The sequence below is a fragment of the Bombus terrestris genome, chromosome 11 (genome assembly GCF_910591885.1).
Source record: "Bombus terrestris chromosome 11, iyBomTerr1.2, whole genome shotgun sequence".
Lineage (NCBI taxonomy): Eukaryota > Metazoa > Arthropoda > Insecta > Hymenoptera > Apidae > Bombus > Bombus terrestris.
This window is the reverse complement of record NC_063279.1, coordinates 1,281,258-1,308,406: the sequence shown is the minus strand read 5'-3', so window position 1 is coordinate 1,308,406 and position 27,149 is coordinate 1,281,258. Positions and strand designations below refer to the sequence as shown.

At 31.1% G+C, this 27,149-nt stretch overlaps 3 protein-coding genes and 1 long non-coding RNA gene across 6 annotated transcripts; 2 read left to right on the top strand and 2 right to left on the bottom strand.

The window, feature by feature from the left end:
• Nucleotides 1–479: 479 nt before the first annotated feature.
• Nucleotides 480–9,167, bottom strand: LOC100649510 (serine/threonine-protein kinase ULK3). 2 transcript variants are annotated; one of them, XM_003398662.4, is made up of 8 exons: nucleotides 8,630–9,167; nucleotides 7,329–7,480; nucleotides 6,580–6,794; nucleotides 5,814–6,040; nucleotides 3,668–3,929; nucleotides 3,382–3,576; nucleotides 2,457–2,641; nucleotides 480–765 (listed from the first exon to the last, which is right to left on the bottom strand). In XM_003398662.4, exons 1-8 carry the CDS (start codon nucleotides 8,714–8,716, stop codon nucleotides 652–654), a joined length of 1,437 nt encoding a protein of 478 aa, XP_003398710.2. In that variant the 5' UTR covers nucleotides 8,717–9,167; the 3' UTR covers nucleotides 480–651. The 2 variants fall into 2 exon arrangements, with proteins under 2 accessions (XP_003398710.2, XP_012168718.2); XM_012313328.3 differs by lacking the exon at nucleotides 8,630–9,167 and having other exon boundaries at nucleotides 6,580–6,804; nucleotides 7,329–7,467.
• A 717-nt stretch (nucleotides 9,168–9,884) lies between these two features.
• On the top strand, nucleotides 9,885–15,370 carry LOC100649101 (E3 ubiquitin-protein ligase ariadne-1). 2 transcript variants are annotated; one of them, XM_003398659.4, is made up of 8 exons: nucleotides 9,885–10,254; nucleotides 11,571–11,844; nucleotides 11,922–12,095; nucleotides 12,198–12,263; nucleotides 12,354–12,569; nucleotides 12,643–13,200; nucleotides 13,277–13,503; nucleotides 13,631–15,370. In XM_003398659.4, the coding sequence occupies exons 2-8, from the start codon at nucleotides 11,638–11,640 to the stop codon at nucleotides 13,710–13,712; spliced, it is 1,530 nt and encodes a 509-aa protein (XP_003398707.1). In that variant the 5' UTR covers nucleotides 9,885–10,254; nucleotides 11,571–11,637; the 3' UTR covers nucleotides 13,713–15,370. The 2 variants fall into 2 exon arrangements, with proteins under 2 accessions (XP_003398707.1, XP_003398706.1); XM_003398658.4 differs by lacking the exon at nucleotides 9,885–10,254 and adding an exon at nucleotides 10,958–11,145.
• Nucleotides 15,371–16,637: 1,267 nt separating this feature from the next.
• LOC100649633 lies at nucleotides 16,638–19,779 on the bottom strand. Its single transcript, XM_003398663.4, has 3 exons — nucleotides 18,633–19,779; nucleotides 17,598–18,059; nucleotides 16,638–17,490 (listed from the first exon to the last, which is right to left on the bottom strand). Exons 1-3 carry the CDS (start codon nucleotides 18,942–18,944, stop codon nucleotides 17,371–17,373), a joined length of 894 nt encoding a protein of 297 aa, XP_003398711.1. The 5' UTR covers nucleotides 18,945–19,779; the 3' UTR covers nucleotides 16,638–17,370.
• Nucleotides 19,780–20,033: 254 nt separating this feature from the next.
• Nucleotides 20,034–21,390, top strand: LOC125386034. The gene is made up of 2 exons (XR_007225855.1): nucleotides 20,034–20,151; nucleotides 20,235–21,390. It is a non-coding gene; the product is annotated as an uncharacterized LOC125386034 (long non-coding RNA).
• Nucleotides 21,391–27,149: the final 5,759 nt, after the last annotated feature.

Below are 27,149 nucleotides of genomic sequence, written 5' to 3'. Positions count from 1 at the left end.
TGTAAGCAAAGTATAACAAAGATAGTATAAACAGTTTATGTAATTTTACTTCAGTGGAAACTACGTACAATATAGATAACTTATAAATAAAACAGAAATTGTGTGTGTCTTAAATATTGGTGTTCCGAAAATAAATGTAAATAGGTTTGCAACATTCTAGGTGAATTTATGTAAATTTGATAGAATAAAATAAATAAATAAAATGTCACACACATATGTGCACAGATATTATTATAAAAAATAAGTATGTATACGAGAATTAATTTATTAAAATTGAAAATTAATTAAGTATGACATGTTTCCCTTTCACTGCTCTTTCTTATCTTAATGGAAAACTAGTTACTCTATGCACTATCTTTTCGTGCACCGTTTTAGAGGAGATTTTAATAAGTAAAAAAGCAATGATATATTGCTGCTTTTACGTGCTGTATGACGTTACGGGTAACATATTACCGAGGAATACCATTTGCATTGAAAAATGAAATATAAAATTATTTATTTTTTTTCCATAAATAAATGGAAACATTCTATATATATATATAAATACATTATAATACACGTGACACAGTAAGTACTCAAATTTGTCTCGGAAAAAATTTCAGAACGTGCTACCAGTACAAATAATACTTTATATTAAATGTAAATTTTGAATTACTGCATTATGCATTGCTCGTACGTATCAGAGGCATGTTGTGCAGACTCCTCGATATCTTTAGTAGCTAAAAGCCCTTTGGTACTTTCGGCTCCTTTCATCCAATATTGTACCTGTCAATTAGCATAATATTATAAAATGAAAAAAAGAATTGTGCATTACACATATATGTATACATATTCATAAACGTAATTACTAAAAGCGAGCAATAAATGTTGCGAGTAATCATAAAATTTAATTACAACGTTGTATCGAATTATTTGTCTCACAATATTGAAATCGTTCGATCGTTGAAATCGTTAGTTATTGCGCAAAATAACGTGAAAAATGGTATGGTAAATTTACAATATAAAGAAAGAATTTCAATATATATGCATGTATGCATATTTTTTAACAGTTGTAAACTGTAGCAATTATCTACGTAACAAGATATCTATTAGAAACCAGAGGTCCTAAAACGGACATCATAATTAATTACAATAGCCCATCTTGATATGTTATAAGATATTAAATTAATGGTGTCTAATGATCATCTGTCATTTAATAGATGTTATATATGGTCGTTGGATATTATTTATTTGAATTGGTATACATGAAACCTCAGAGATGATGCATAATATATAAATGGCATAATAATTAAGATAACCACATGTAATTTGCTTGTAACACTGTTATTAACATGCAGTTCTATGATTATAATATAACGTTCACTAAATAATGACAAAAGTACGTTTATAAATTATATTAATTGCAACGAAAATTATTCTGATATTTATAAAAGGACCAAATAAATTAAATACAAACAATTAACAACGAAGGATATTGAAGGAAGTTAAATGAAAATGATTTTTGTTCGAATAAATAAATGCATGTTCAAATAGTCGCCATGCAAACTGATAATTAGAAAAGTACACCATTATTCCACGACTTCATATTTAAAAAACTAAGTACAATAATTAAAAATTAAAAATTTACCGCTGTCAAAAGTCTGCCGTATTTAAACATTGTAAACCAACGAAACAAATTTGTGTAAATATAAGTATAACAAGATCGATCGCATTATGTAAAAAAGCAATGCAATAAATATCATAAAAAGGCTTCAATGGCATTTAGAATTTAGGATATCTTCTATGTTTTATATAAAAAGAATTTTTAGGTTAATCAATTTTTCTCGTTATTTTTATAATATACTCCAGACTCTGAGGAATTAAATTGAAAATGATTAAAAACATTTACCGAATTAATTAAAAAGTAGATGCAAATGGAAATTTCGACCCAGTTGGCGTAATTAAATATTAAAATCAAATAATTTTAAAGGAGGAGAGATTATTAGATAAATAACAATTTTGATTCTACATCCGGTTAATCCGACTTTGAGTTGGCGCATTTATGGCTGAAACGTTAAAAACGCACAACACATATAAAAACGCACTAAGTAAGCCATTAAAGTAGTCGAATTTTCCTGTATTTAGCTGTCTCACTTTTGAGCTATGTAGGTATATTTTATATCATAATTTTATACTCCGCAAAACAGACCGTCAAATAAAAGAAATGCTTTTACATGGTTCCACTTATCCTCAATTTTTTATTCCAGCAGTTAACGCGAAAAACCGATTAATACAAGAAAGTGACAATGAGGTTAAAGGGTTCGCAACGAAAACAACCCTTTTCCATGATAGAGTCTAGAACATTTAATGTATGTTCTATATATTTGTTATCTAAGTTCTATTTCTTGAATTGCATTTAGAAAAATGTAAAATTGCATAAACATCCACATTCACTATTAATTATGAGCATTAATCACCTGTTTATGTAACAAATCTCTTCTTCGACCTGGAGGTTCTTTTCGCAAAAGAGGTACCAATATTCCTAGACAAGATTGAAATTTTTCTAACGCAAGCGTATAATTTCCTTCTGCAAGATACAGTTCGGCGATTGCTCCTATTTCAAGGCCATCCGCCATACTGGTTGTACTTTTGCTAAGCGTTCCTATCGATAAATAACCACGATAATTATCCATAATATAATAAAATATACCACATACACACGTAATCTTTTAGTAAATAATTCATATACCTAAATTTTATAAATTTGCTAGTAAGAAAGTATAAAAAATTAACGTTTAGAAAAAAATAACCATAAAATAATATCTCTTGGTGACGAGACCGATCGTTGAATCAGGAGTTGCTATCAATTACAGGTCATTCTAGATGGATAAAAAAGTTTTCCGTTGAAACAAAGCACACACCCCGTTTCATCTTAACAGGTGTAATACTTTTAAAGCCATATTGCTTTTTCTTATTTTAGTGGAATTTCATAAGAATATTTTATTACGTTTTTATAACGATGAGTAACGAATAAATTGTAAACTAATATGTTAGAAACTTGCTGGTACCTAATTAGAATTATACAATGGCGTGCAAATACTTCATACAGATATTTTTAATTTTAACGAACTTTACGTGTTACGGTACCTATATGAAACATTCTAATTATAAATTCAATTTAAAATAAGTTAAAAATCTTATCTGTCTTTGTATTTTATATTTTATGTTTCAATGTAATTATTAAATAATAATAAACTATCTCAATTAATGTAATGTAATTTCTGCAACAGAAGAAATATTATTCTATGAATTCTTCTATATAAATTAACAATTAATTTGAATAAATTATATTATTTTCACATTTTATTGAAAAGGTCGTATTGTAAAAATTTGGATACAAACGTAGTTCATGATACACAAATGACGCCTCATTTAAAGATGATATCCTCTGAATAGAATATTCTTTATGCTCCACAGGAACACATTTATCTTTATCATTACTATTATCTATACAGGATGCTTTCAATACCTCTGCTCTTTTAATATAATCATTTATGCGTGATCTTAAACTTTCTTTCCTCTTTAAATCAGTCTCACCTAATAAATTCATAATTTAATTAAAATATGAATGTAATTAATCAACAGTGAACAGCATCAAATTTGTGTCATTTGCATTACTCTTTCTTACTTGTTACAATAGGAATAAAGTATCTAAGAGCTTCGCAATATAAATGTAAAGCTTCTTTCGAATTTTTTTCTGCATCCATTTTCACAGCCTTTTGAATTAACTCTACCGCCTTGTCGTAATTTTCCTTTGTTGGCGCATGAGCCAAATCCAGGAAATCATGGGCGAAAAATTCATCAAACGTTATCCTCTCGTCAGGGTTGTGCCTCAACAAGGACATCAATAAATCCTTGCACTCCGATGAGACATGCGAGCCTTTCGGTAACTGTGATTTCACCACATCGACAAATACAGGAATAAATAATTTTCAAACGCAAGAAAAATAACAAAATATGAGAACTAACGTGCAATAAAGAAATAAAACAGCCTTTTTATATTTAGTAATATTCTGTATATTTTGTACAGATCTTGTACATTGTATGTTTCTTGAATTAAATTAAAAGATTTATAGAAATATAGAAAAACTTTATATAAATCATTTGTAATTGTTTGCATAAAAGATACTACAGAAAAATATCTGAATATTTCTGATATTTTTAAAGGTAAACTAAAAGTTATGCAGATAATTTTTAAAAGCAGCAAGAATTTCATTAATGTTGTCATTACTGTAAAAATCATTTTTTTTTCAAAGATATTTAGTTTTCTGGTCTTTTGCTTTTAGTAGAGCATAATATCCTTTGATAGTTTATTTAAAGCTCTTCATATCGTTTTATTTATATTTTTAAGCCATAATTTTTATCGTGGAAAATTCTTTACAACTATTTATGTATTCTCAATTGAAAGAATGTTGTTTAAATAACCCAAATTATTCTTTCCAAATGTCGGCAAACGTCAACTACAGTCGGCTACAATAGTTGCCTATCTAAAATCTCGGGTACTTGTCTTTATTAACTAAAGAAGTTTCTTGAAATAAAATTGATTGATTATTTGATTACAGGATTTTCTACGTTCATTTTCCAGATGTTATGATTTCAAAATTAGAAACAGTACTGCTATTCATTTGCATTACCTTTATCCTTGCAATTATATAATAAATGATTTAAATCAGATTATCTTTGCTTTTCTTAGCTGCATGTATGCATTATACTACATTGTAACAAAAAAGAAATATATTATACAATACTAAAAAAAACTCATCATACTTTCAACGTATATAAACGTCCAAAGTCAACATTTTTCTTAAACACACAATTAAGAAATAACATATCGCCGTTGCACTTCGAACAAGTTCATACTTATGTACATATTTACTTCAATTCACATGTTCAATTCACAATCACACACTGTTCGGACAATTATAATTTTCGAATAATTAAATAACTTTCTTTTCACATAAGGAAAGACTATTTATTTTGAATCATTTTATACAAATATAGTAACATAATATTTTAATGGGAACAAAAACTTTTCAGTAAAAAATTTCACCATGTTTTCTATTTTTATCCTCACTTTACAATTTCTTATAAGAGACCGTTTCTATGTTAATCAATGTTGCGTTACTGTAACACTTAATTTCCAATTTTCAAATGTTCAAATATTCGAATGTTCAGATTTTCAAATTCTCAAATTCGTTGTTGTTAGACCGCGGATAATTATGCATTTATAAGGAATTTAGAAATCTCAAAATGTATAGGATGCCCATAATATACGAGGATATATGAAATATCCAAAATAAAGTATTCACTATACTATTTAACGAGTAAAACAAATTTCTATCTATGTTTCATTTTTGAAGTCACGTTCCTAAAACTATGAAATTGCATAAAAATCCTCAACCTAGTTATTGTGCAATAATGTTGCAATTACGTATCTTTTATGCATTATTTATGCGTTATTTCGCAGCTTATTAATTCTCAATAAACTGATCGTTGCTCGAATAATCAAAGTTCCACTATCCTTAATATCTTGTTCATAAAATTTGCCTAATCTTCGAACTTCTTTGAGTACAAAATATACCAAATAATTTAAGCATGCAAAGAGATAGTTTGAGCCAAAACACATAATTTATTTAGAAACTAAAAGTGACGAAAAATATAAGACAAATAAGAACACAGAGACAAATACAGTAACGAAGCAGTGCATTTTAATTATTCGATAATACTAATTATTCATTATATGTACACATAAAATAGATTAACAACGTAATCACCTTAATAGGTCGGCAGTCCTTAATCTTCTCAGCTAACTCCTGGAAGCTGTTGCTAGAATACGGAGCTTCGCCAAAAAGGCATTCGTACATGATCACACCGACGCTCCACAAATCAACACGAGCATCATATTTGTTCTTCAATAAAATTTCCGGCGCCATGTAAAGTGGAGAACCACAAATCGCAAATTTTGTTTGCGAATTCGAGAGAAACCGAGCGAAACCGAAATCTAAAATCAACGTAGACAAAAGTCGTCGAATTCGAATTGAAGAAGTTCATATATAAAGAGGCAGCTCCACTTTACAGGAATTTAAGTATATAACTAAAAATCAATTGAAAATCATCTGTCGGGTTGATCAAAAAGTTTCTAGCGTTTTTAATAGCCTATCTATTTTACTATATATTCGATGAAGCTAACAAAATTGTTTGTTTCACAATTTCTGAATTATATTTAAGAAATAATTTTCCTGATCTTTATTCAAGTAAATGAAATCTAATATCAAGAAAATTCTATTATTTGATAATCTTTAAATTTTTTTTAATTTCGCTACAAATTTTTTATCAAACAATATTTTTCCAAATGTGCTGAAAATTTATAATCAATTAATATTCGTAGTAATAAACTTTTGTACCTTTAAACATGAAACCTACACCTTTCTTTCTCTTCCAAAAAATACAATTTGAATATTGGAGCTGTCTCCTTATTCCTGGAAACTTCAATTGTATGAAACTAGGAAAAGAAATAAGAGTTCGGAATGTAGAACGGACCTCCAACTTTTAATGTTAATTGTGGCCTTCTCATTAGCAATAAATTTTGGGGTTTCAAGTCCATATGAGAAACATTATTATTACGTAGATATTTTAGAGCGAGTGCAAGTTGTTGCAAAAATTGGCGACAAATTTGCTCGGGTAACTTGTGCCTCTTCCTTATAAAACTCGATAGATCGCCACCATCACAGTATTCCATTACGATGTATATGTGCCTGCATTATGCTGAACGATAGATATACCTTTTTGCGTTGTTCAGATTAATTAGAGGATTATACCGCTCTTGAAAACGTTTTACAAAAGTATATCGTATATATAATTTAGATATTAATGATTTCACATTAATCAAAAATTAAATTAATGTCCTTATAAATGTAAATCCCCTAATTATTCTAAATAATGATTTCGAATAAATTTTAAATATAAAATGACCAGTAATAAAAAAGAACTGTGCCGCCACCACTTGAAAATCTAATCCATCAATTAAGATCCTAAAAAATAATATATATTAGAATATAGTAAATTATTAATATTTTAAACAATATTAATAGAATATTAATGACGTATTTCGTTTATTATCCTCCATTTCGGAAATAAAACAGCAAATAAATCTTAACTCCGTATATTTCATATCATGTATGCTCATATACATATAAATATACATGTACATATGTATATATGTACGTGATATGTTTTATGGCGTTCATAGTCTTTTTTTATTCTGAATGTTGGATGTTCAACGGACTAACCCTTCGTCCCAAAAAAAATCCCTCATTTCGACGATATTCTCGTGGCGCAGTATTTTTAGGAGATAAATCTCCGTGACGATATTATCGATAGCTGACTTGGAGAGTGATGATTTGTCTACACACTTGATTGCGACTACCTCTCGGCATCCATCCTATAAAACGACCAACAATAGCATAGGGTTAGCCTCGCCTTGAGATAACGCTACTTTCGAACATCTTTTTCTGGCCACCTCTCAATTCTGCGCTAACAATCGACACAGTTCAATGTTCAGTCATAGAAATACATTAAAACAAGTTGAATTTGAATGGATGACCTGTTACATTTTCTTGCTGTGTTTATCAATGCCGGGAAAAAAATAGTGTAAAGGTTAGTATAATCACGTAAACGATCGACGACGGAAACATCAGAAATATGTGCAATATGTTTTTAAAATTATTTACACGATACTAATGCTGTGGATTATTATTCTTGCTTAAATCAGTTAATATTAATTTATTAATTCTTTTGATAATAAAAACGTACTTCCTTTAATAAAAATCTTACTTAAACTTTTTATTAATATATTATAAAAAGTGTCAATAATTGTAACGAATTTGTTTATTGTAGCAAAGATATATTTCGTATTTTAAAATTACGACTAAACAGTGATATTTTATTTTTCATAAGAAGACCATTAATTAAAAAGTTAAAACATGTGCACTATGTTTCTCTGTACTGTATGCCACAGTTTTAAGTGTATTATATGCACGCTTAAAATTCACAATAGTCGTAGTACGTATAAAATGCATTAATCTTTCATTAAATTCAAATTAATTCAAAACTGTCAGAATCAGAATTTTGTTAAAGTCATTCATTTACCGAATTATATGACATACATATATGCATATCTTATGAACCTCCATTATTGGAAATACAATACACAAATATTGCAAATACGTATATACAAAAAAGTAATAATATTAATATATATTAATCTAGTAAGTTTTACTGTTATATAATAAAATCACTAGAAATATAACTAAACACATCAAATAACGTTAAGCAACTTTTTATCTTAAAGCAATAATTTATTAACATAGTACTAATTTTCTGCCGTATAGTTCAGATATACCTAAACCTAAATAACATGAAAATTTACTATTATGATTTCATGCATATTAAAGGAAAGCTGTGAAATAGAAATTATACACATTTTATGTTACAATGAATCACATGTGCAATTGTGATGCCTGTTAACCTAGTTAGAACAATGTCATCATATGATTTGTATATGTACGTATCAATCTCAAAATATACGTACCTTCTTAAAAGCTTTGTAAACAGTCGCGTAACTCCCCGCACCGATTTTTTCTAATAAAGAATAATCACTTACGCTGGGTAAACTCATTCTACCCTGTAACTCTTATTCAATTCACTTCGACATTTGTCCCGAATATTACTACACTATGAGGTTAACGTAACTTGACAGAACGCCGCGCCGTGAGCTTCTGCTTCTTCACTTATCGTTCGTACACACATTGGCGTAATATTCCGAAATTTCAAACGATTCTTTAAACTTTAATTTCTCACTCCTCACGTATAATGTATATAACATATATACCACGCAATTGTGTCTGGTTATAACTTCGTCACTAGCACAGTTAGAGAAAAATGTGAAAAGAGAAAGATGAATGGTTCAAAGAATACTATACCCATAGGATCATGTTTGTTATGAAGTGTAATGGTGCACGTGCAATCAACAATTCTATTACTATTTTTAATGGAATTGGTTACTTCTTTTTTTACATAGAGATTCTACGTAAAAGAGTATTGAAGTACAATGATAAAAGAATTATTAGTTATCGAGATATTTTTAAAAAATATCTTTTGTTGATTGCACACATGACCATTTCACTTCTAAAAAGCACATGATCCTACGGATGTAGTATTCTTTGAACCATTCATCTTTCGCCTTTCACATTTTTCTATAACTGTACTGGTAACGGAGTTATAACCTGAAACAATTGCATGGACCACCCTATATGCATATATTACATATAATTAATTATATATAATCGTCCTTTATCTACTCAATTTGGAAAATAAGAATTAACATATTTTTATGCCTCTATATAAAACTGGAGTTTGTATTAAGAAATAGCTTATACATTCATAGTTTATGTAGAATGTAGAACAATATTATTACTTCTACAGATTATAAGAATTGCAACTTTATGGTTGTAATCATTAATTTATTAAGAAAATTGACATCTTGACATCTATTTCCCTATACCAAATAAGTAAGAAAATTGGAGTTTGTACAACATTCGTAACTTAAAACCTCTATCGAAAGTTAAAAGGTTCGTAATTTATTTACAATTGGTAACTTATTTAGAAACTATTACTCTGAAAGGTTATAAAAATTGCAACTTTATTGTAATAATTATTAATTTGCTAAAAAAAATCGACGTATTGTTATTGTCATATTATAATAATAATTTGAAAATTATTTTCAAAACATTTTTGTGTAAAGACGCCCATGTGTGTCAGTTGTACGTCGCGTAAGAAGCTAACTTCAGGTAGTTGACTAAAGTCAGTAAAAACGGTAGTTGGTGACGAGACATTTCGTTGTCGCGTCCCTCTTAGATTCTCAATTCCTCGGATAGTATCACGTGAAATTTAGTGTCTATTGTCGTCCATCGATCAACTCAAATCTTACGTTTTCGAAAGCGAGCGCAAAAAAAAAAAAAAATAACGTATTTGACTCGATAGAAGAAAAAAGTCATCGCACGTACTGCTATGGACGTGACAATAGTGTTCGAGCTATAAGCTCGTCTCTTTCTTCATGGCAAGCGGTGCATTCTAGATTAATTTATGGTTTTACTCGATTAGCCTACTGATTTGGTGATTTGTCCAGTGCAATGGCTAAAAAGATTATCGTGCATGGTAATATATCTGTGATGTGTTTTAACATCGATATATATTTAGCGTAAAGTGTATCTGGTGTTCATTAAAACCCTTAATCGAACTTCAATTTCATCTTACTAGTCTTTTTACATTCAGGACGATATCAAAGTGAATTTTCCTTAGTTATTTTTCTACTATTCGTGGAAAATTGTTGTGATTGTTATATTCGTCAAGTATATAATAATATTTATATATTCAGTTTATCGTTTTCATTAATTTCCATAATATGTCAAAAGTAGAGCATACTGTACGTCATAAAATAACAAGATATTTTTATCTATTTATATATTTTCATAAACATTACCAATTACTTAAAATGCGTTAAAGCGTTTGGGAGTAAAAAATAGTTAAGCCTCAATTCAGTCTCAAACACTAAAGGTGTTAGTATGTCTTCTTTTCCCAATGTAATATATGCATAATGTTTCTTTCAATATAAGATATAGTTTAACAAACTATGTTAAACCAATTTTTTTACGTCAAGGTATAATTATCCGTAATTATGTAAACCAGTTGATCACGATATAAAATCTAAAATTGTGTAAAATGAATGGACTTTAAAACAAAAAATTAATAGTAAGAAAAGGACAATATAAAATATCAATTCAATAAACAGAGGATGTCATTGGGTAGTATGTATACAGAAGTGTTCTGATTGGCTAACAACACGATAGCTCATTCATCCTTATTCCGTGAAAATAGCGTTCAGTGTATCAGCTGCCGGAGTTCAACTCGGATGTTTTGGCAGCTGATTTTATTCTTGCTTACGTTGATGGCAAAAATATTTTGAAGTTTTAACTGTTTATATTATTTTGAGAATCGTTTAGTATCGTGACTGTAAATTTCGCTAGTTACTATCGACAGTAAGTTAAGGTAAACTCATGACGAAGTTTCTTGCTTTATTCGAGAAGTAGCGAACGATGACGTCATGTGTTGAACATAAGCTGTTTTCACCTTGTTCCGATACAATAGTATTTCGCGGGTGCAGGTGTGATAGCTTTTCGAACCAAAATTGTGTCGAAATTGCTCAAGTGCAATACCAAACCAGTTGCAAATACGTTCGTGTTCACACTATTATTTTTTGCATACTTTCGTGGTCATTTAAGTTGGAATACAAATTGAAATAAAAATGTGTCAGTGTACTGTTTTTATTTAACTATCATATACGTACACCAGATAGTTTAATTGTTTTCAATTACAATATAGTGGAACAAATGAGTCAAGTGAACGTTCACAAGATTTGGTTTAAAAGTCAAAATACTGGATATAATATAAATTGTATTTCTTTCTTTATACAGGTACAAAATATATAAAGTAAGTGGATATATTAGTATTTCAATTATTTAATAAATCAGAAGATTCACAATGGATTCTGAAGAAGAAACATACGATGATGTTGATTCTGGTAATGAGTCTAGCGGAGATGATGTTGATTTTGCAATGGAAATTGAGGCTGGAAATTTAAGAGAACGGGCTACGGATGTTGATGATTATCCATTTGAAGTGTTGTCAACAGAAGAAATAGTGCAACACATGGTTGATTCTATTAAGGAAGTTAACACAGTTGTAGAAGTATGTTTTATTCACAAGATAAAAAAAACTTTTAATTTTTGTTATTACAGTTGAAATATTTTATTGTTTAATTATAGATACCAGCCACAACTACACGTATTTTATTAAATCATTTTAAATGGGATAAAGAAAAATTAATGGAGCGTTTTTATGATGGTGATCAGGAAAAATTGTTTGCAGAAGCACGAGTCGTTAATCCATTTAGAAAGGGTCCATTAATAAATAGAACTCAATCTTCTCAAAGTTCACTAGTACATAAAATTCTATACTATTCACTATGTATAAAAACAAATGTGTGTGTGTGTATGTGTATGTGTGTATAATTGCATTAACAATATATTTAAAATTTTTAGACCAGAAGAACTTCAACAAATGGTACAGAAGAATGTGGAATTTGTTTTACTGTTCAACCATCTGCAGTATGTATATGAATACCTACAAAATACTAATTTGTGTTAAAATCTGAAATTGATGCTTGTATGCATTAATTATATCCAAAACAAATTTAGATGATGACTGGACTCGAATGTGGACATCGCTTTTGTACTGGCTGTTGGGGAGAGTATCTCACAACCAAAATTATGGAAGAAGGAGTTGGCCAAACGATTGCATGTGCAGCACATGCTTGTGACATTTTAGTTGACGATGCCAGTGTTATGCGTCTTATAAAAGACTCTAAAGTGAAATTGAAATATCAACATTTAATAACAAATAGTTTTGTTGAAGTACATATTTTTTAATCTTTCACTTTATTGAAAAATTACGCGACAACAATACTATTTAATATTTTTTTTATAGTGCAATAGGTTATTAAGGTGGTGTCCATCTCCAGACTGTAATAATGCAATAAAAGTGCAGTATGTAGAAGCGAGACCAGTAACTTGTAAATGTGGACATACATTCTGTTTCCATTGTGGTGAAAATTGGCATGATCCAGTAAAATGCCATTTGTTGCGCAAATGGATAAAGAAGTGTGACGATGATTCTGAAACGTCAAATTGGATTGCAGCAAACACAAAAGAATGCCCAAAATGTAACGTCACTATCGAAAAAGATGGTGGATGCAATCATATGGTGTGCAAAAATCAAAATTGTAAAACTGACTTTTGTTGGGTGTGTCTTGGACCATGGGAACCACATGGTTCAAGCTGGTATAATTGTAACCGTTATGATGAAGAAGAAGCTAAAGCAGCACGAGATGCTCAAGAAAAATCGCGATCTGCATTACAAAGATATCTATTCTATTGTAATAGATATATAAATCACATGCAATCATTGAAATTTGAAAGTAAACTATATGCAAGTGTAAAAGAAAAAATGGAAGAAATGCAGCAACATAACATGTCATGGATTGAGGTAAAATTACTTATAGCTAAACCGAATATAGTTTAATGAAACGAAAAGCAGCATTTTATAAAAGAGTCAATTTCAGGTACAATTTTTAAAGAAAGCAGTAGACATTTTGTGTTCCTGTAGACAAACTCTTATGTATACTTATGTTTTTGCTTATTATGTGCGAAAAAATAACCAATCTGTGATTTTTGAAGACAACCAAAAGGATCTAGAGGGCACTACAGAACGCCTCTCTGAATATCTCGAACGAGATATTACAAGTGAAAATCTTGCTGATATTAAACAAAAGGTTCAAGACAAATATAGGTAGGTCATTAATTAGTAAACATATTTTTTCTTTCTTTTATCATTATAACATAATTCTATTAAATCAAGAATTAAATTGTTTAAGATATAGAGCATATATACATGTGTGTATTATTTTCATTTTAAGATATTGCGATAGCCGGAGGAAAGTGCTTTTGGAACACGTACATGAAGGTTATGAAAAAGATTGGTGGGACTATGTCGAATAGAGACCTGAACCAACTTTGTTTCTTGGGCATACGAGACAAGATTTCACTGTTGACACTTTTGCCCCAGCTGTGATAAATCAAGAAAGCTGACAGAAAACAAAAATAGAGCATGTCATCAAGTGATTTACATGTTATATATACTTTAAACGTAATATGATCTGTGGCAACACATATATCGTTATGAATTTTTGAATTTATTAAAATTGAATCCTATTATTATCAGGCTAATTGTAAAATACTTTCGCATTAATTAACGATGCTAATTTGCGCTTGCTGTGTGCTGTTTATCGTTACATATTTCAATCCCTCATAAACATGCCTTGCAATAATATTTTCAAGTCTCAAGTGAATTTTATATATTAAATATGTCGATGATATAAAAGAAATCGAAGTGTGTTGCTGTACTGAAAAAAAAGGATTATCGAAAAATTTGCTTAATATATTTTAATGCCATAGTATAATACATTGTGTATCCCTTTTCATACTACTATAGGATTCTCCGGAAAAGTGTTATTTGATTTATGGATAAAAGCTTTTCGAGAATGCTTTGAATAGTACATGAAAAGGCTAATATAGAACTAGACTACCTTGATCTGTCTTTTATTGTCAATCCTGTGCACTCGATTTATAAAGGGATAATTGGATATAACAGGATACTGGTGCAGATAAGATTCATAAAATGTCTTACCATTTTTGCTCTGTTTTGGACAGTAATACGTCCAGGCTATAACTGCCAATCTTTATGAGAAACTGAACTAAAGTGATCATGTCGTCAGTATTGTGTGCAATCTCTAGATAAAATTATATTTCTTTACCTTTTATTCTGTTTCTGTTTACATAATTTCAATAAAATTATACTCTTAAAATGAATATTTTTTGTATTTGTAAAAATAAACGATTGAAAATTGTTTCATAAGAAAAAAATAAAAATACTTAAATTATTAGTAAACTATAATATTTTCTTGCTATGATAAGTTACTAGAGTCGAGCAAGCAAATTATTAAAACAGGGTCCAACATTCGTAGGGATTAATAATTCACATTATTCAGCATTAATATACCGAATAGGAAATTGAATATTATTTATACTCGAACCACTCAATTTTAAAGGTATGGAAATATCAAATATTTTCGTTTATTTCTTCATTTAAAATCAAGAAGAAATTAAACATTTCCCTTCTACTTAATATGTGATCGTTGCTTCTTTAAAATTTATTTCATGTTTGGTGAGAGATATTTTTAATACTGACGATATGTTTCATATATCATTAATCAAGTAATTGTTGGTTAATGATTGTGGTACGTTGGTCACTTACTGTTATATAAGTGGGAACGAAATGAGTTCCGTTTGTATAGTTATATAGTTATATATTCACACGTAAATGCATAATACATACTTATACATAGTTGTAATATCGATATTAGCAACCTTAAAGTAGAAACATTTGAAGGTTTATTAAAAAGAATTGTTGATTCGTACTATTATCCTCGTTAGGATATAACAATTAAAAGAAAATAAAAAAAAGCAATTGTGTTCTGTACAGTCACAAGATCTGAGTAGAAATAAGAAAAACTGTTAGATATATTCACAGCAAATTATTCTCAAGTTTATGATTTTGTATTGTATGTTCATGTAATGCATAAAGTTATAAACTATAATCTTGGAATTATTTCTTTTTTTATATTCAAACGTTAAAAAGTATTTAAAGAAATTTAACAAATTTTGTTTAATTTATACATACATCGGTCATTCGATTATTATTATTAAGACCTGTGCGATAAATTTCAGTAGTTGGTTTTAGATTTGAATTGTTAAACATATCTCGAAAAACATAATGCATTCAAACAATGTTGAGATTCTTGGATAGCAACAAGAATTTCACAAAAGTAATGGTATTATTCGAAAAAACAAATACCCGGTTTATAAATTTTTTAATAGTTTTCAATACCTGGTGATATGTGTACAGAAATTGCGTAAAGTATTTTATTAGTAAAGTATGTCATTAGTAAAAGTATGTGTTTAATTTAACAATAATCTAAAAGATTATCTTAATCTAAAGATTAAACACATCGATACTTTACGCTGGTACCGTATTATTCGGAAGGTAAAAGATACAGGACATATTATAGATACTCTCATTACTAATTATTCTGTATTTTAGAAATTTTTGTGGTTTGAAATCTTTGCATTCTGGTATCAAATAATAAATCAATATATTTTGAGTAGTACGTAGATTGTATTTACGTTTGAATAAGTATGCTATTTTAAATAAAACTATATCAATATCTACTAAATATATTTTTAATAATTTTACCGCGAAAACATTAATTCTTTTTTAAGATAGTACCTTTTTTAAAATCGAATTTTTTTGGTAGTAATACGACTATCACACGAATCAGTTTCTGTAAAGTATTATAATACATATAAGCAAGTATATTTAAGAGTAATCGTTTTTGAAATTAACAGTGACCTTATTTAATACACAATTATTTTTCATTCTTTTTAAATGTATTAAGGTTTTATATTTTTCGTGATATATTTTATATATGACATCGATAATTTAGAATGTATTATCAAGTAATACTATAGTCAATAGTCGTTAAGTGTACAATAAGACATTAAAATCTTCGATTAGATCCACTTAATGAACATTTGTTATAAAAATTAGCTACTTGGATTTGATTATCTAGCCTCCTTTGCATTTGCTAATATTTTATATTTAAAAAGTTGGAAATGTATCACCTAAATATTTCATTCGTGCAAAATATAGTACCAAGTATATATATATATATATATATACTTATATATATATAATATATAATATTATACATATATAATATATATATAATATTAAACCTATTACATTATTTTGTAAATGATTTTTCTTGTTACAGGTTTAAAAATAACTGATACAACTAACAGAACTGAGGTTTTGTGGAAATATTTATTCCGAATACTCGTATAAAAATTTTTGCAATATCATTAGAAACTATCACGTATAATATTCATTGCTGTTTAAGAAAATGTTGCTGTATATTCAGTGAGCATTGTTATTTTAACTGCTTTTTTTATAAGTTCTAAGCATTTATTATGATGGTCTTTGATTGACAAGGAAATTTATTAATATATTTTCTACCTAGAATAAATTATAAATAAATACATTTAGATTGATTCTACCTAAATTCAATAGAATTTTGAGATTCTTGTTTGGTATATATATCTAAAACGTCAATTTTGAGTATTATATGAAATTACTTTGATAGAATATCTAGATTAATATTAAATAAAATTTGTTTTCTCGCTAATTTAACTAGTCCATCGAGCTGCAGTTGTTATAAAATATGAATATAATAGGAAACTTGTATCGTTATCGTTCACTTATGTTACATATTTGTTGGAGTTATATAAAATGTAGGATGATTCTAAGTTGAGTGACATTGATACGACAATTGTGCAGGCTGCAAGGTTGAAACTTAATTTATATCCTGTACTTATTCTTTAAAATAGCTTTTGGATCACACGATTTCACTTTCTGTGCCAATATAGAAACTTATGTAAGCTTCCAGAAATCGTTTCTCAACATATTTTGGTAAAAAATAAGTACACTGGAAGATCTCACACGAAACGTACCCTGTATACATTAATTTCTAAGAGTATATCAGGAGGTCACTGTTAAGATCGTTGCAACCAAACCAAGTGTAGCACCTGTCATTATAAGACTTCTCCAAATTGCTCCACTTATTTCTTCTGCCACAGGGTATTCTATACACAGTTGCTCCTAAGGAAATACAGTATGTGCATATGTCAATGTAACAAAAACTTATGTGTTCAAACTATAACAATTTCTATGTATTTGTATCCTAATTTTGGAAACACAGCACTTACCCATCCTCCGTATCCTTTGATGAAATGTGCAACTTTCTCACCAATAAATCTGGAGACGTAAAGAGGTAATTTTTTCTTTAGAGTGTGCATTCGTCTATCTCGTGCCCATAGAGCGAGTCTACCCATGAATGCATATAGACAAACGATTCTCGCCCATGTAACTCCACCGTGTAAGAACAATTCGTCCGCAACTCCCATGAACGCTTCGTATGCCGTATCTGGCACAACGTTTAGACGATTTACCATACTTGCGAAGAGAATACTATGTTTATTCAACATTTGATACACGTTGTGTCTCATACTACGGGAAACTGGGTCTTGAGATATCAGATATATATCTTCCTTCAGTAGATACCGTATCACATCGTTGGCTAAACACTCTGCTGTCCGCTCTATGGAATCTTCGCAGAGAGTATACCGCGAAGACGAAATCAGCTGCGGAAAAAAGTTCTGCAATCGGATCTGAAAGAGATCATTTCTTTGTTATTTTAACAAATTAGTCACGCTCAATTTTTTGAAGTAAATACACATATGTGTGAGAAAGCGGAATAGTAACTAGATGATTAACGGTGCTTCGTTCTCATTACTTAGAACATCGAATAGTTTAGTGTTTTCGTATATTAAATCTTAACATATTATCAGGGAGTCAACAATCTAGGATTAGATTATTTAATTTGGGAATTTTTAATCTCTATTACGGCGAATGTAAAATACGAAATAGAATTAAATATCCTAAATTTCAGAAATTTAACGAAAATCGGCAAAGTCAGTTATTAAAAAGACAGTTATTAGTAAATAAGTTACAAAAATAAACAAGAGAGCGAGAGGTTTAATTTTGAAATCCGACTTTATTGACCTTCCCCGAAAACGCGGCAAGAGCTACGCGCGAGTTAGAAGAAGAAAGAAACAGGCGCGAAAGAGAGGAAATTCGAGGATATAGCTTATTGACAACGGAGTCGAGTTAAATGAAAGTTTAGTTCGGTGACTTAATACCTAAGTTAACTAAAGCGAAAGTATCGATATGTGTGTGGTTACCTGACAAACTTCGATAAAAGACATAGCGGTATGTGCAGTGCCGATAGCATATCGGCACAGAGCGCCGTTATCACCGGCAATCGGTGTTTCACCGCCTCCGTTATGATCCTGTGGAATCACAGTATCAGCGCTTCCGCCGGCGTAGTCGTTGTCGTTAGAGACTCGCTGGCTCGACGAATTCTTGTTACCGGGGGGATCGCATTCCAGGATGCCGCCCACTCTGGAATGCGGTTCCCCCCGCACTGACGCACCCTGCCCCTCTCCATCCGTGAGGATCTCATTGTCCGGTGGTGCACCGTCGTCGCCGGCCATCCTCGTGCACGCACTCTCTGATCTCTTTGAGACACCGGTGTGTGTGTCAGAAGTTGGAACCACTCTCGCCACAGAGAGGGACCAGATTAGTCGTAAGCACTAATCGCGATCCTTAAAAATCGAACCTTCTTTCTCGGTTTTTTAAAACATGGTTGTCTGTTGAAGAATGAGCTGCTGAACTAACGCTCGAAGCGCCGGGTTAACGAGCGCTCTACACGAAAAACTTCGGCTCGCCTGCCAGACGACGTAACGCTCTCTACTTTCCCGCGGCCATTTCCGAAGCCGAACCTTTAACCGCTCCTCACTCCTCCGTCTGCTTATCCCCACTCCTAGTTTTACGTTTCCCACCAGACTCCACTACTAGTCCATTCCCTTCCATCTATACATCGCACGTTGTAGAGGACGTTGCAAAATACAATGGCTCGCGAAGGTGTTTGGATTCTTATCATAAAAAATTTTGACAAACGTGTTATGTGTATTATGTGAAATTTTTGAAATTTCATTGCCATTGCAGTTCTAACAATAATCGTGCAAGGCTAATAATTCTGATATTTTACATAGTTCAAAGTTTTCTAACGATAAGAAAGTTGGAGAGTTCGGCTATATGTAATTCGTGAAATACCTGATTATTAATATTCCGAAACAATGCCAATTTTAAAAGTTCGCGGTTCTAAAAAGGTTAATTGAAAGTCGAAAAGTCCAAATATTTCTTGTTTGATTCTGTACATTCTATATATAAGAATTTTATTACTTTTATTTTGCTTGTATATTGATGTCACAATAATGAAGTTTCATACTTTTGTTATAAATCTTTTTAACATTGGACATCCGTGATATAAATTTCTTTTTTTTTGACATACTTGATAATCAACGATAGGGCATGATTGAACGGATGGTATCGACACGCCATATTCAAATTTCAAAGAAACGATATTTCACATTTCTCACTCTGATATAGCGGTCAAAATTTTCTCAGCGTGGCTTCTGAGAGACTGAAATATGCGCTACATATTTTGTAACCCTCTGTATACTAACACAGGTTACTTGAATGGTGCACACAACGGTACAGACTTCTATGGATCATTCACGATTTCTCCCCACCATTGACCATTGGTGTATTCCGGCACGCGGTTCACACTGTTATCCACTGCTCCATACAAACTCACTGTACATGTACATTTGAATGTAGCGTGCATGTTGTAAATGTGTAAGTGACTCAACTATCTCTTCTATATTTCCTCTCTCGTCTCTACCCTCTGTTCACCTTTCTCTCTTTACTCTCCTTCTCAGCGAGGCGCCGTCGATAACCTCCTTCCCCTCGAAAGAGTGCTCTCGCGCACGTGCACGGTCACAAGCGCGAATACCTGTGTGCGCCCTGGGAATCGAACGAACGGAATTTTCGATGGAACGCGGAGTTCGCCTGGTATCGGCCACCGTTCTTAGCCGTATTCTCGCCGCTGTATTATTCACAGAGAATGTTTCTTCAGAGATTAAGCCACTATAATCGGATATACGATACAGTGAGGTTCTGTTTGGAATTAATTTCTTATTGTTCGTTTATCAAATTCGTTTTGTATACATACGTGATAACAAGTATATTATTATAGTTGATACTAAGTATTGAAGGTTAATTGTTATAGTTGCTACAGTGGTTGGTGCAATCATGACAACGAAGTGTGACAATGTATCGATCTTGAAAATTTGATATAGTATTTATTCTTTTCTTTCTGGCAGCATTTGAATCATTGTAGCAATTCGAATTCCAAAAGTAATGCAAAGGAACGATATCTATTACCATTTAACAAACTGTTTGCCATAGAAGTTACCAATGATCACTTTTAGATTTATCGATGCTGTTATGGAAGATATAGTGACCAACACTAACGAAATTAATTAGAATACTTGAATAAAAGGGACAGTCACAAATATATTCGTTCCTCGCAAAAATTTGTAATAATTTTAATATTGAAATAACAGTATAAAATTACTTAATGCACCAGGAAGTGTTCACAAAATGAAGCGTGTACTCAATTTAAAATTACCCGACAGTCAACGTGTTATGCAATAAATGATTTGCTACTATTTTTGTGAAATATAAAATATGTTAATTTGAGAGTAACGATAATGACAGAAGATATAACTTTATCGAGCAATAAGATTCTATTGTATTATAAGATTATATTATTCAAAATTGTATATGGATTTCAAGAAATTGCAACACTTATTCCAATGCCGCTGGCGCGCTTGGTGAAAGCCAGCCACGTCACAGTTGCTAACCTAAAGGTGACGTAGAGATCGTTGGGGATGACGATAGTATTCCAGTCATTGGTAGTTTCCCATTTCATTGATGCCGTGCTCCCTGTTATTATAACTTCCTGCTGTGCAGTTGCATGGGTCCACCATTCATGTTGTTTGTCTTCCATTGAATTGCCAGTAGATAGCTTTCTTTTTAAGAGAAACTTCTTTTAACGAGAAACATTTTCTTTTCAAAAGAATTATTTCAAATGATCCATGAATTTTAAGGAAGTCAATAAGTTTTAAAATTATTTACTAATTTTAAGTAAAGTTATCTATTAATTTTAAAGAACTAGAACTCTATTAATCTCTACTCAAATATTTTCTTTTAAATATTATATTTGCTTGTTAAAATGAAATCTGTAATACACTTGAATCTAATTACTTAATATGTAAAGTTTACAATAAATACAACGATGTGCCAAATACTTTCTACAGTCATTGTAAAGTTTTCTAGATTCTACGTCGTCATATTAGAATCTTTATTAGTAAGTAATTATAAATACGTTCACCCTCCATCGTTATACGATTAAGGTTCATAACCTTAAAATTTCCTACTCGTACTAAATTGTATCATTGAGAAATTTCTCAATTATCTTTCCTTATATTACCAAAAATATTATGTCCAATGTAGAAAAAGAAACATAATTTTACTTTCGTATGAAATTTGTTTTCACCATAGTAGTAAGATTTCTACGGTTACATAACCACGTAATTGTTTGGACGATATTTCTCGATGGGACAAAAAGAGAGATAAAAACGTTTGGAAAGAAGACGATCGTCACAAAGTGTTGGCGCGTCGATTCACATATAACGAATACGATTGGTATTCGCGATGGTGCAGAATGTAGTGGTAGTCACGGTGTATTTCCAAGAAGGAATTATTATGTTGAAACTGGTCGGCGCGGCGCGGCGTGCACGCCGACTGACTCTGATCGGCGGCGCGCGACCGTGCCCGCTCTTTTCTGCCTGTGCAACCTTCAAAGGCCACAGAATGCGTCGATGAATGAAGTAGGAAAGTTGCAGAGTACCGAGCCGACCGGATGTGTATACTAGGTGGTCAAGAAAATGAGAGCTACTACGTCATTCAGCAACTAGCTAGTTTTGCGCCCCCTCTCAGTGGTTAGAGTCGCTGCTAGACGCTCTAACGACAATTATCAGTCACTTTATTTTTACATTGTCTCGATCTTAAACCATCTTTAATAGCTCTTTGTCTTTTACTCGTCACTAAGCGTATAGATTTCTTTTTTCAAATTCTTCGCACGATATATGAAAGATGTAGAAAAGAAATGTAAGATAAAATAGTTAGTGCAAAATAGATTAAAAAGGATGGAATGTGTTAAAAGTTGAATAAAATAATGATATATGTTTATGTAATATGAATAGCGGAAGTTCAACTGCTTCTGATGAAGGTTGTTTAAGACTTATTTGCTCCATCTTCTCCAATGTACAGTGAACGCAAAAAGTAGGTTTATATTTTTCTCTTCCTGATGCGAATACGGTGAAGCTTGGTTTATACATATATATTTCTCAACGGACGATCGATAATTTTATCTCAGTGTGGCGGTTTTGAAATAGGACTTGAAATACGACAATTTTTTACAAGCTTCTTGATATTGCACATAACTTGGTACTACAAATATCTACGGTTATTATCAACAACGATCTTTCCAACTTCCGTCTTCGTCCTTGCTTCTTGCCTCTTTGATTTTCTGCAACTAGTTTTTTCTCCTTCCTAAATTATTCAAAGGATAAGTAGTTTATAGATTCTTTCCACTATTTATGATTTTTCGTTTCTAGGATAGGAGTTTATTTCAGAATAATCGCGTACCAAATAAAACTTCAAATAGCGTCCAAATAAATGAAATTCATGTAAACGGATTTCTATCGAGTATTTAATTTGTTTTAAAAAGAAAATATTTGGTAAACTACCAACTTAGTAAATACCATCGTTTTGTGTCCCTTATATACTTAAACACTATAAAAATATTTACTCAAACATTATACTATACTATTTAAACACAGATCTTTTTAAAGATATGTATCTTTAAAGGATCAAGCTTGATCTATGAATTTCGCTCTTTCCCATTGTGAATGGTAATTATCTATGAGATTAGAAATATTTGCTGATGGCAGGTCTTGTAAGCCGTACGATAAACGATTTCTCTTAACCAAAGCTCGCAGGTGTCTATCGACGTTGTCTATGCGTTATTCGAGGCGGTTTACCTTTCTATACCAAATGTGGATAATCACACACGTAAGGCATTAATGCTTGGCAGCCGGACATGGATAAATTGGCAATATGAGTCACGTATAAATGACATCTAATTGGGTCATTATCTCACAGTTGCTTCTTAAAGTGGCAAGAGACGCAATAAGAAGCTTTGTGGATTGGCAACGTTTCGCGCGACGAATTCCTTAGGAAAAATTTAAATGTATCTCATTCTCGCACTTCGCATAAAATACTATTTAAATCCCACTTCTGATTTAACTGGCCAAAAATATAACGTACAGTGTAGTTATATTTTACATTCTTTAAAGTATTTGAACATTTATAATAGAATATTTTTATTAATCTAATCGAACTTTTCGAGAAGTTGTATTCAGACAATCTTTTTCTGTTTGTCAACGTAAAGAATCGTTTTTAAAAGATGAGCTTCTTAACTTCCGCTACGAATTTTCTAAACATAACCTAATATTATTGGCGAATTACGAGTTTATTATTTCCCTTGTTGGGTACTATTTCTATATTGCTTTTTGAAAACCACTCTATTACTTCTCATGGTTTAGGGTGGCTTTCGTTAGTTTTTTATTGCATTTGCAGATAACGTTATTTTAATAAAGAATTAAATAAACCAAAATGTTTTGTCCATATTATATATACATATATATCAAAAACATTTTTGTGTTTATAATTCGCAATGGTTAAGCTTCTACATACTGAAGTGCTTCTCATGCTTGTTTCATTTCTTTGTTGTTTCGCGATAGGAGATTGCACGCGTATCGTTTGTCTCTCTCGATAACCCATCCGTTCTTGAATTACCTTAGATTGGTAACAATTGTGCTTTATCCTTCTCTGGCCCATTAAAATGTCAGCCAGTCGCTGACAAACATATCAACTAACGCGACATCCGTCAAGTTGAACCACGTGTCTTGATAGTGGTCTGCAGCTACGATTGAAAATATCGTTTCACTTTGTTTTCTCGCCGCGAAGTGGACCGTGGGAATACAAGTGAGTGAGCGGCACACAGTATTTCAGGGGAACTCGTGGCAACCGGCTCTCGGTAGCTTTTCTTACCATCATTCATGATACTATGGTACGGCAATAGGATGATTGCCTGACGGCCGATGCCTAAAGTGGATAAAGTCTTCTATAGTAATTTAACTCGAACAGGGCACAGGGGTGTGTTAGATAACCAGCCTTTTACATTTTACTATCACTGAGTTGGCCTAACGACCAGCCGTGTTTGACCTCTACGTCCAAAAGCATGTTGTTCATCATTTGGATAGTTGTCCCCTTGAGGTTTCGATATTAGTCGAAGCTTGAGTTTGCGATGTTATTGGCTAAGAATGAAGGTTATGTTTATTCATCCGGAACTCGGTACTTTTTTAAGCGTCAAAAGATCTGGTCAACTTATTATTCAATATTATATTGTATGTTTAAAACTATCCTGTATAATTTGTTAATAAACATTCATATTCACTGAATAATCTGACGTATCTATCGATCTACACGGAATAATCTATATTTGCAAAAACGTTGAAGGCAACACGAACTCTTTGCGCGTTGCTAAGATCATCCGCTGTTCGAGGGTTCATTAAGATCCGTGAATTATTTCCGTGAGATCTCTATCAGATTTCTATAAATCTTTATAACTAGATGGGGATTATGTCCGAAGAGTATCACGTGTCAAGTGACTGAAAGTATTTCTAAGCCAACTAAATAATCTATGGATCTTATTACAATGGAAACATTATTTCATAAACCAGCTATTCAGATAGTTGATTTATTATTTATTTTTAATTCGTTCTCATAGATCAGCGACTTAACAAATTTTGGCTAAATGCAAAATTCAAACAATGGTGATACTTTTTGAGAAGATTTGGTTTCCTGTTGGAATTATGATAAAAAATCTTTTTAAATCCAGACATACATCTACCATATCTCACTATTCACAGACAAGTGGTGCACTCGTGAGCTACCATTTAAGTAATAAAGACTACCTTAAGCGCTATATTAAACCGAATCAAACAGGCTGGAGCCAGTATATACAATTTGAATATTTAGTTATGATAAGGAACCTTATTCGGCCATTTTTATTCAGTATCCTTCATACATTGCCAAAAATGTAGAAATGTAAAAAACGTAGGATAAAATAAACAGTTAGGTTTTAATTATTCATTGCATATTTTTAGTGTGCAATTTTAATTAATGGTTAATTTTATTAAATGCTAATGAGAATACTATGAATGCTAATAAATCTTATCAATAAATTTTCCATTTTTTATCTGTATATTTTACATTTGTTTATTACTATAGATAAGCTGTTCCAATGATAGGTCCTACTTGAAATCCATGTTACTTAGTTAGAGATCGATGACTGTTTCATCAAATTTGTGACATCAATTAATCACTAAATATATTATTTACTAGATTATTAGATTTACTAGATATACTATTACTAGATTATTAGATAAGAATCAAGTTCATTTTTTCTTATTTATACTGTTTACGAGATATTTCTATATCTTTATAGTAGCATTTCGTAAAAATTTTGTTGCAATAAATATTCACTAAAAATTCATTAAAATGCATTGTATACGCATCTATTGAAGTAATTGGTGTATGTTTGTAAACCTGATTGGAACAAGTGCATAGGTTGAGTCGTTCGGTGACCTCTTTCTTTCGCATGGTTACTTTTCTGTCGTGTATGCATACAACGTTGAATAATCACGACAATATAGCAGCCTCGAGTAATTAAGGAGTTATACGCTTAGGAAAATTGAATCAACGTTACGATCGTTTCGCGTAACGTTTCGCTAATTGGATCCTCGGATGTAATTTCATTCGTTTGTTTCATTGGACTCCATCAAGAAGACAATGTTCTATAAAAAGTTAAGGTAATTATTATTACCATGTGTGAAGCGAATATTACACTCAACAAATCGATAAAATTATTAAGTTTATGTAAATTAAGATAATGTTTACGCAAATTATTCCCACAAAATTCCAGAAGTATACTTTTAATAACTTACGAGAACGTTGAAGATATTTCAATATGGTAACTTAAATTGAATTTTAATAAAAATTAATCACGACTTCTTATTTTCAATTGCCAATAGTTACTTTACTAGTTCTTAATCTTCTATGTTACAGATAATGATAATATGCAATGAAGAATTTGGAAGAAAAGTTGCGTTAGTAATAAAATCTTCTATTTGAAAAATCTATGGACGAAATTAAATTCTAATGGAGGAAACATCGAAAAACATTACGTATGAGATATGTCGACACTTCGATGCATGTTATACTCTTCATTTGCTGCCACATATAGAAATGTTACATATTAAAGAAATTCATAATTAGATTTTGTACATAAATAATACGAATCTACATAACACAAATCTCGTATCATTTTCTATACTTTTTCATTTTCAAAAAAGAATTTACTTGTGCCACTTTTCCCCTAAAATCCCCTAAAATACAATCGAAATCAAAGATTGATCGATTTAGAGTGTGCAAAGGAAGTTCTTCCGGTCCAGCGTAAATTTATTTATCCAACGACAAGTTCGCGCTTAGCTAGTTATCCTTAACCGTGAGTTTTATTACTTCCGTGAAGCTGTCAATGGTCGTCTATTATCCCCCTTCGCGTGAGGTATACCTTTTTTCTAGTGCTGTGCACAAAGGAA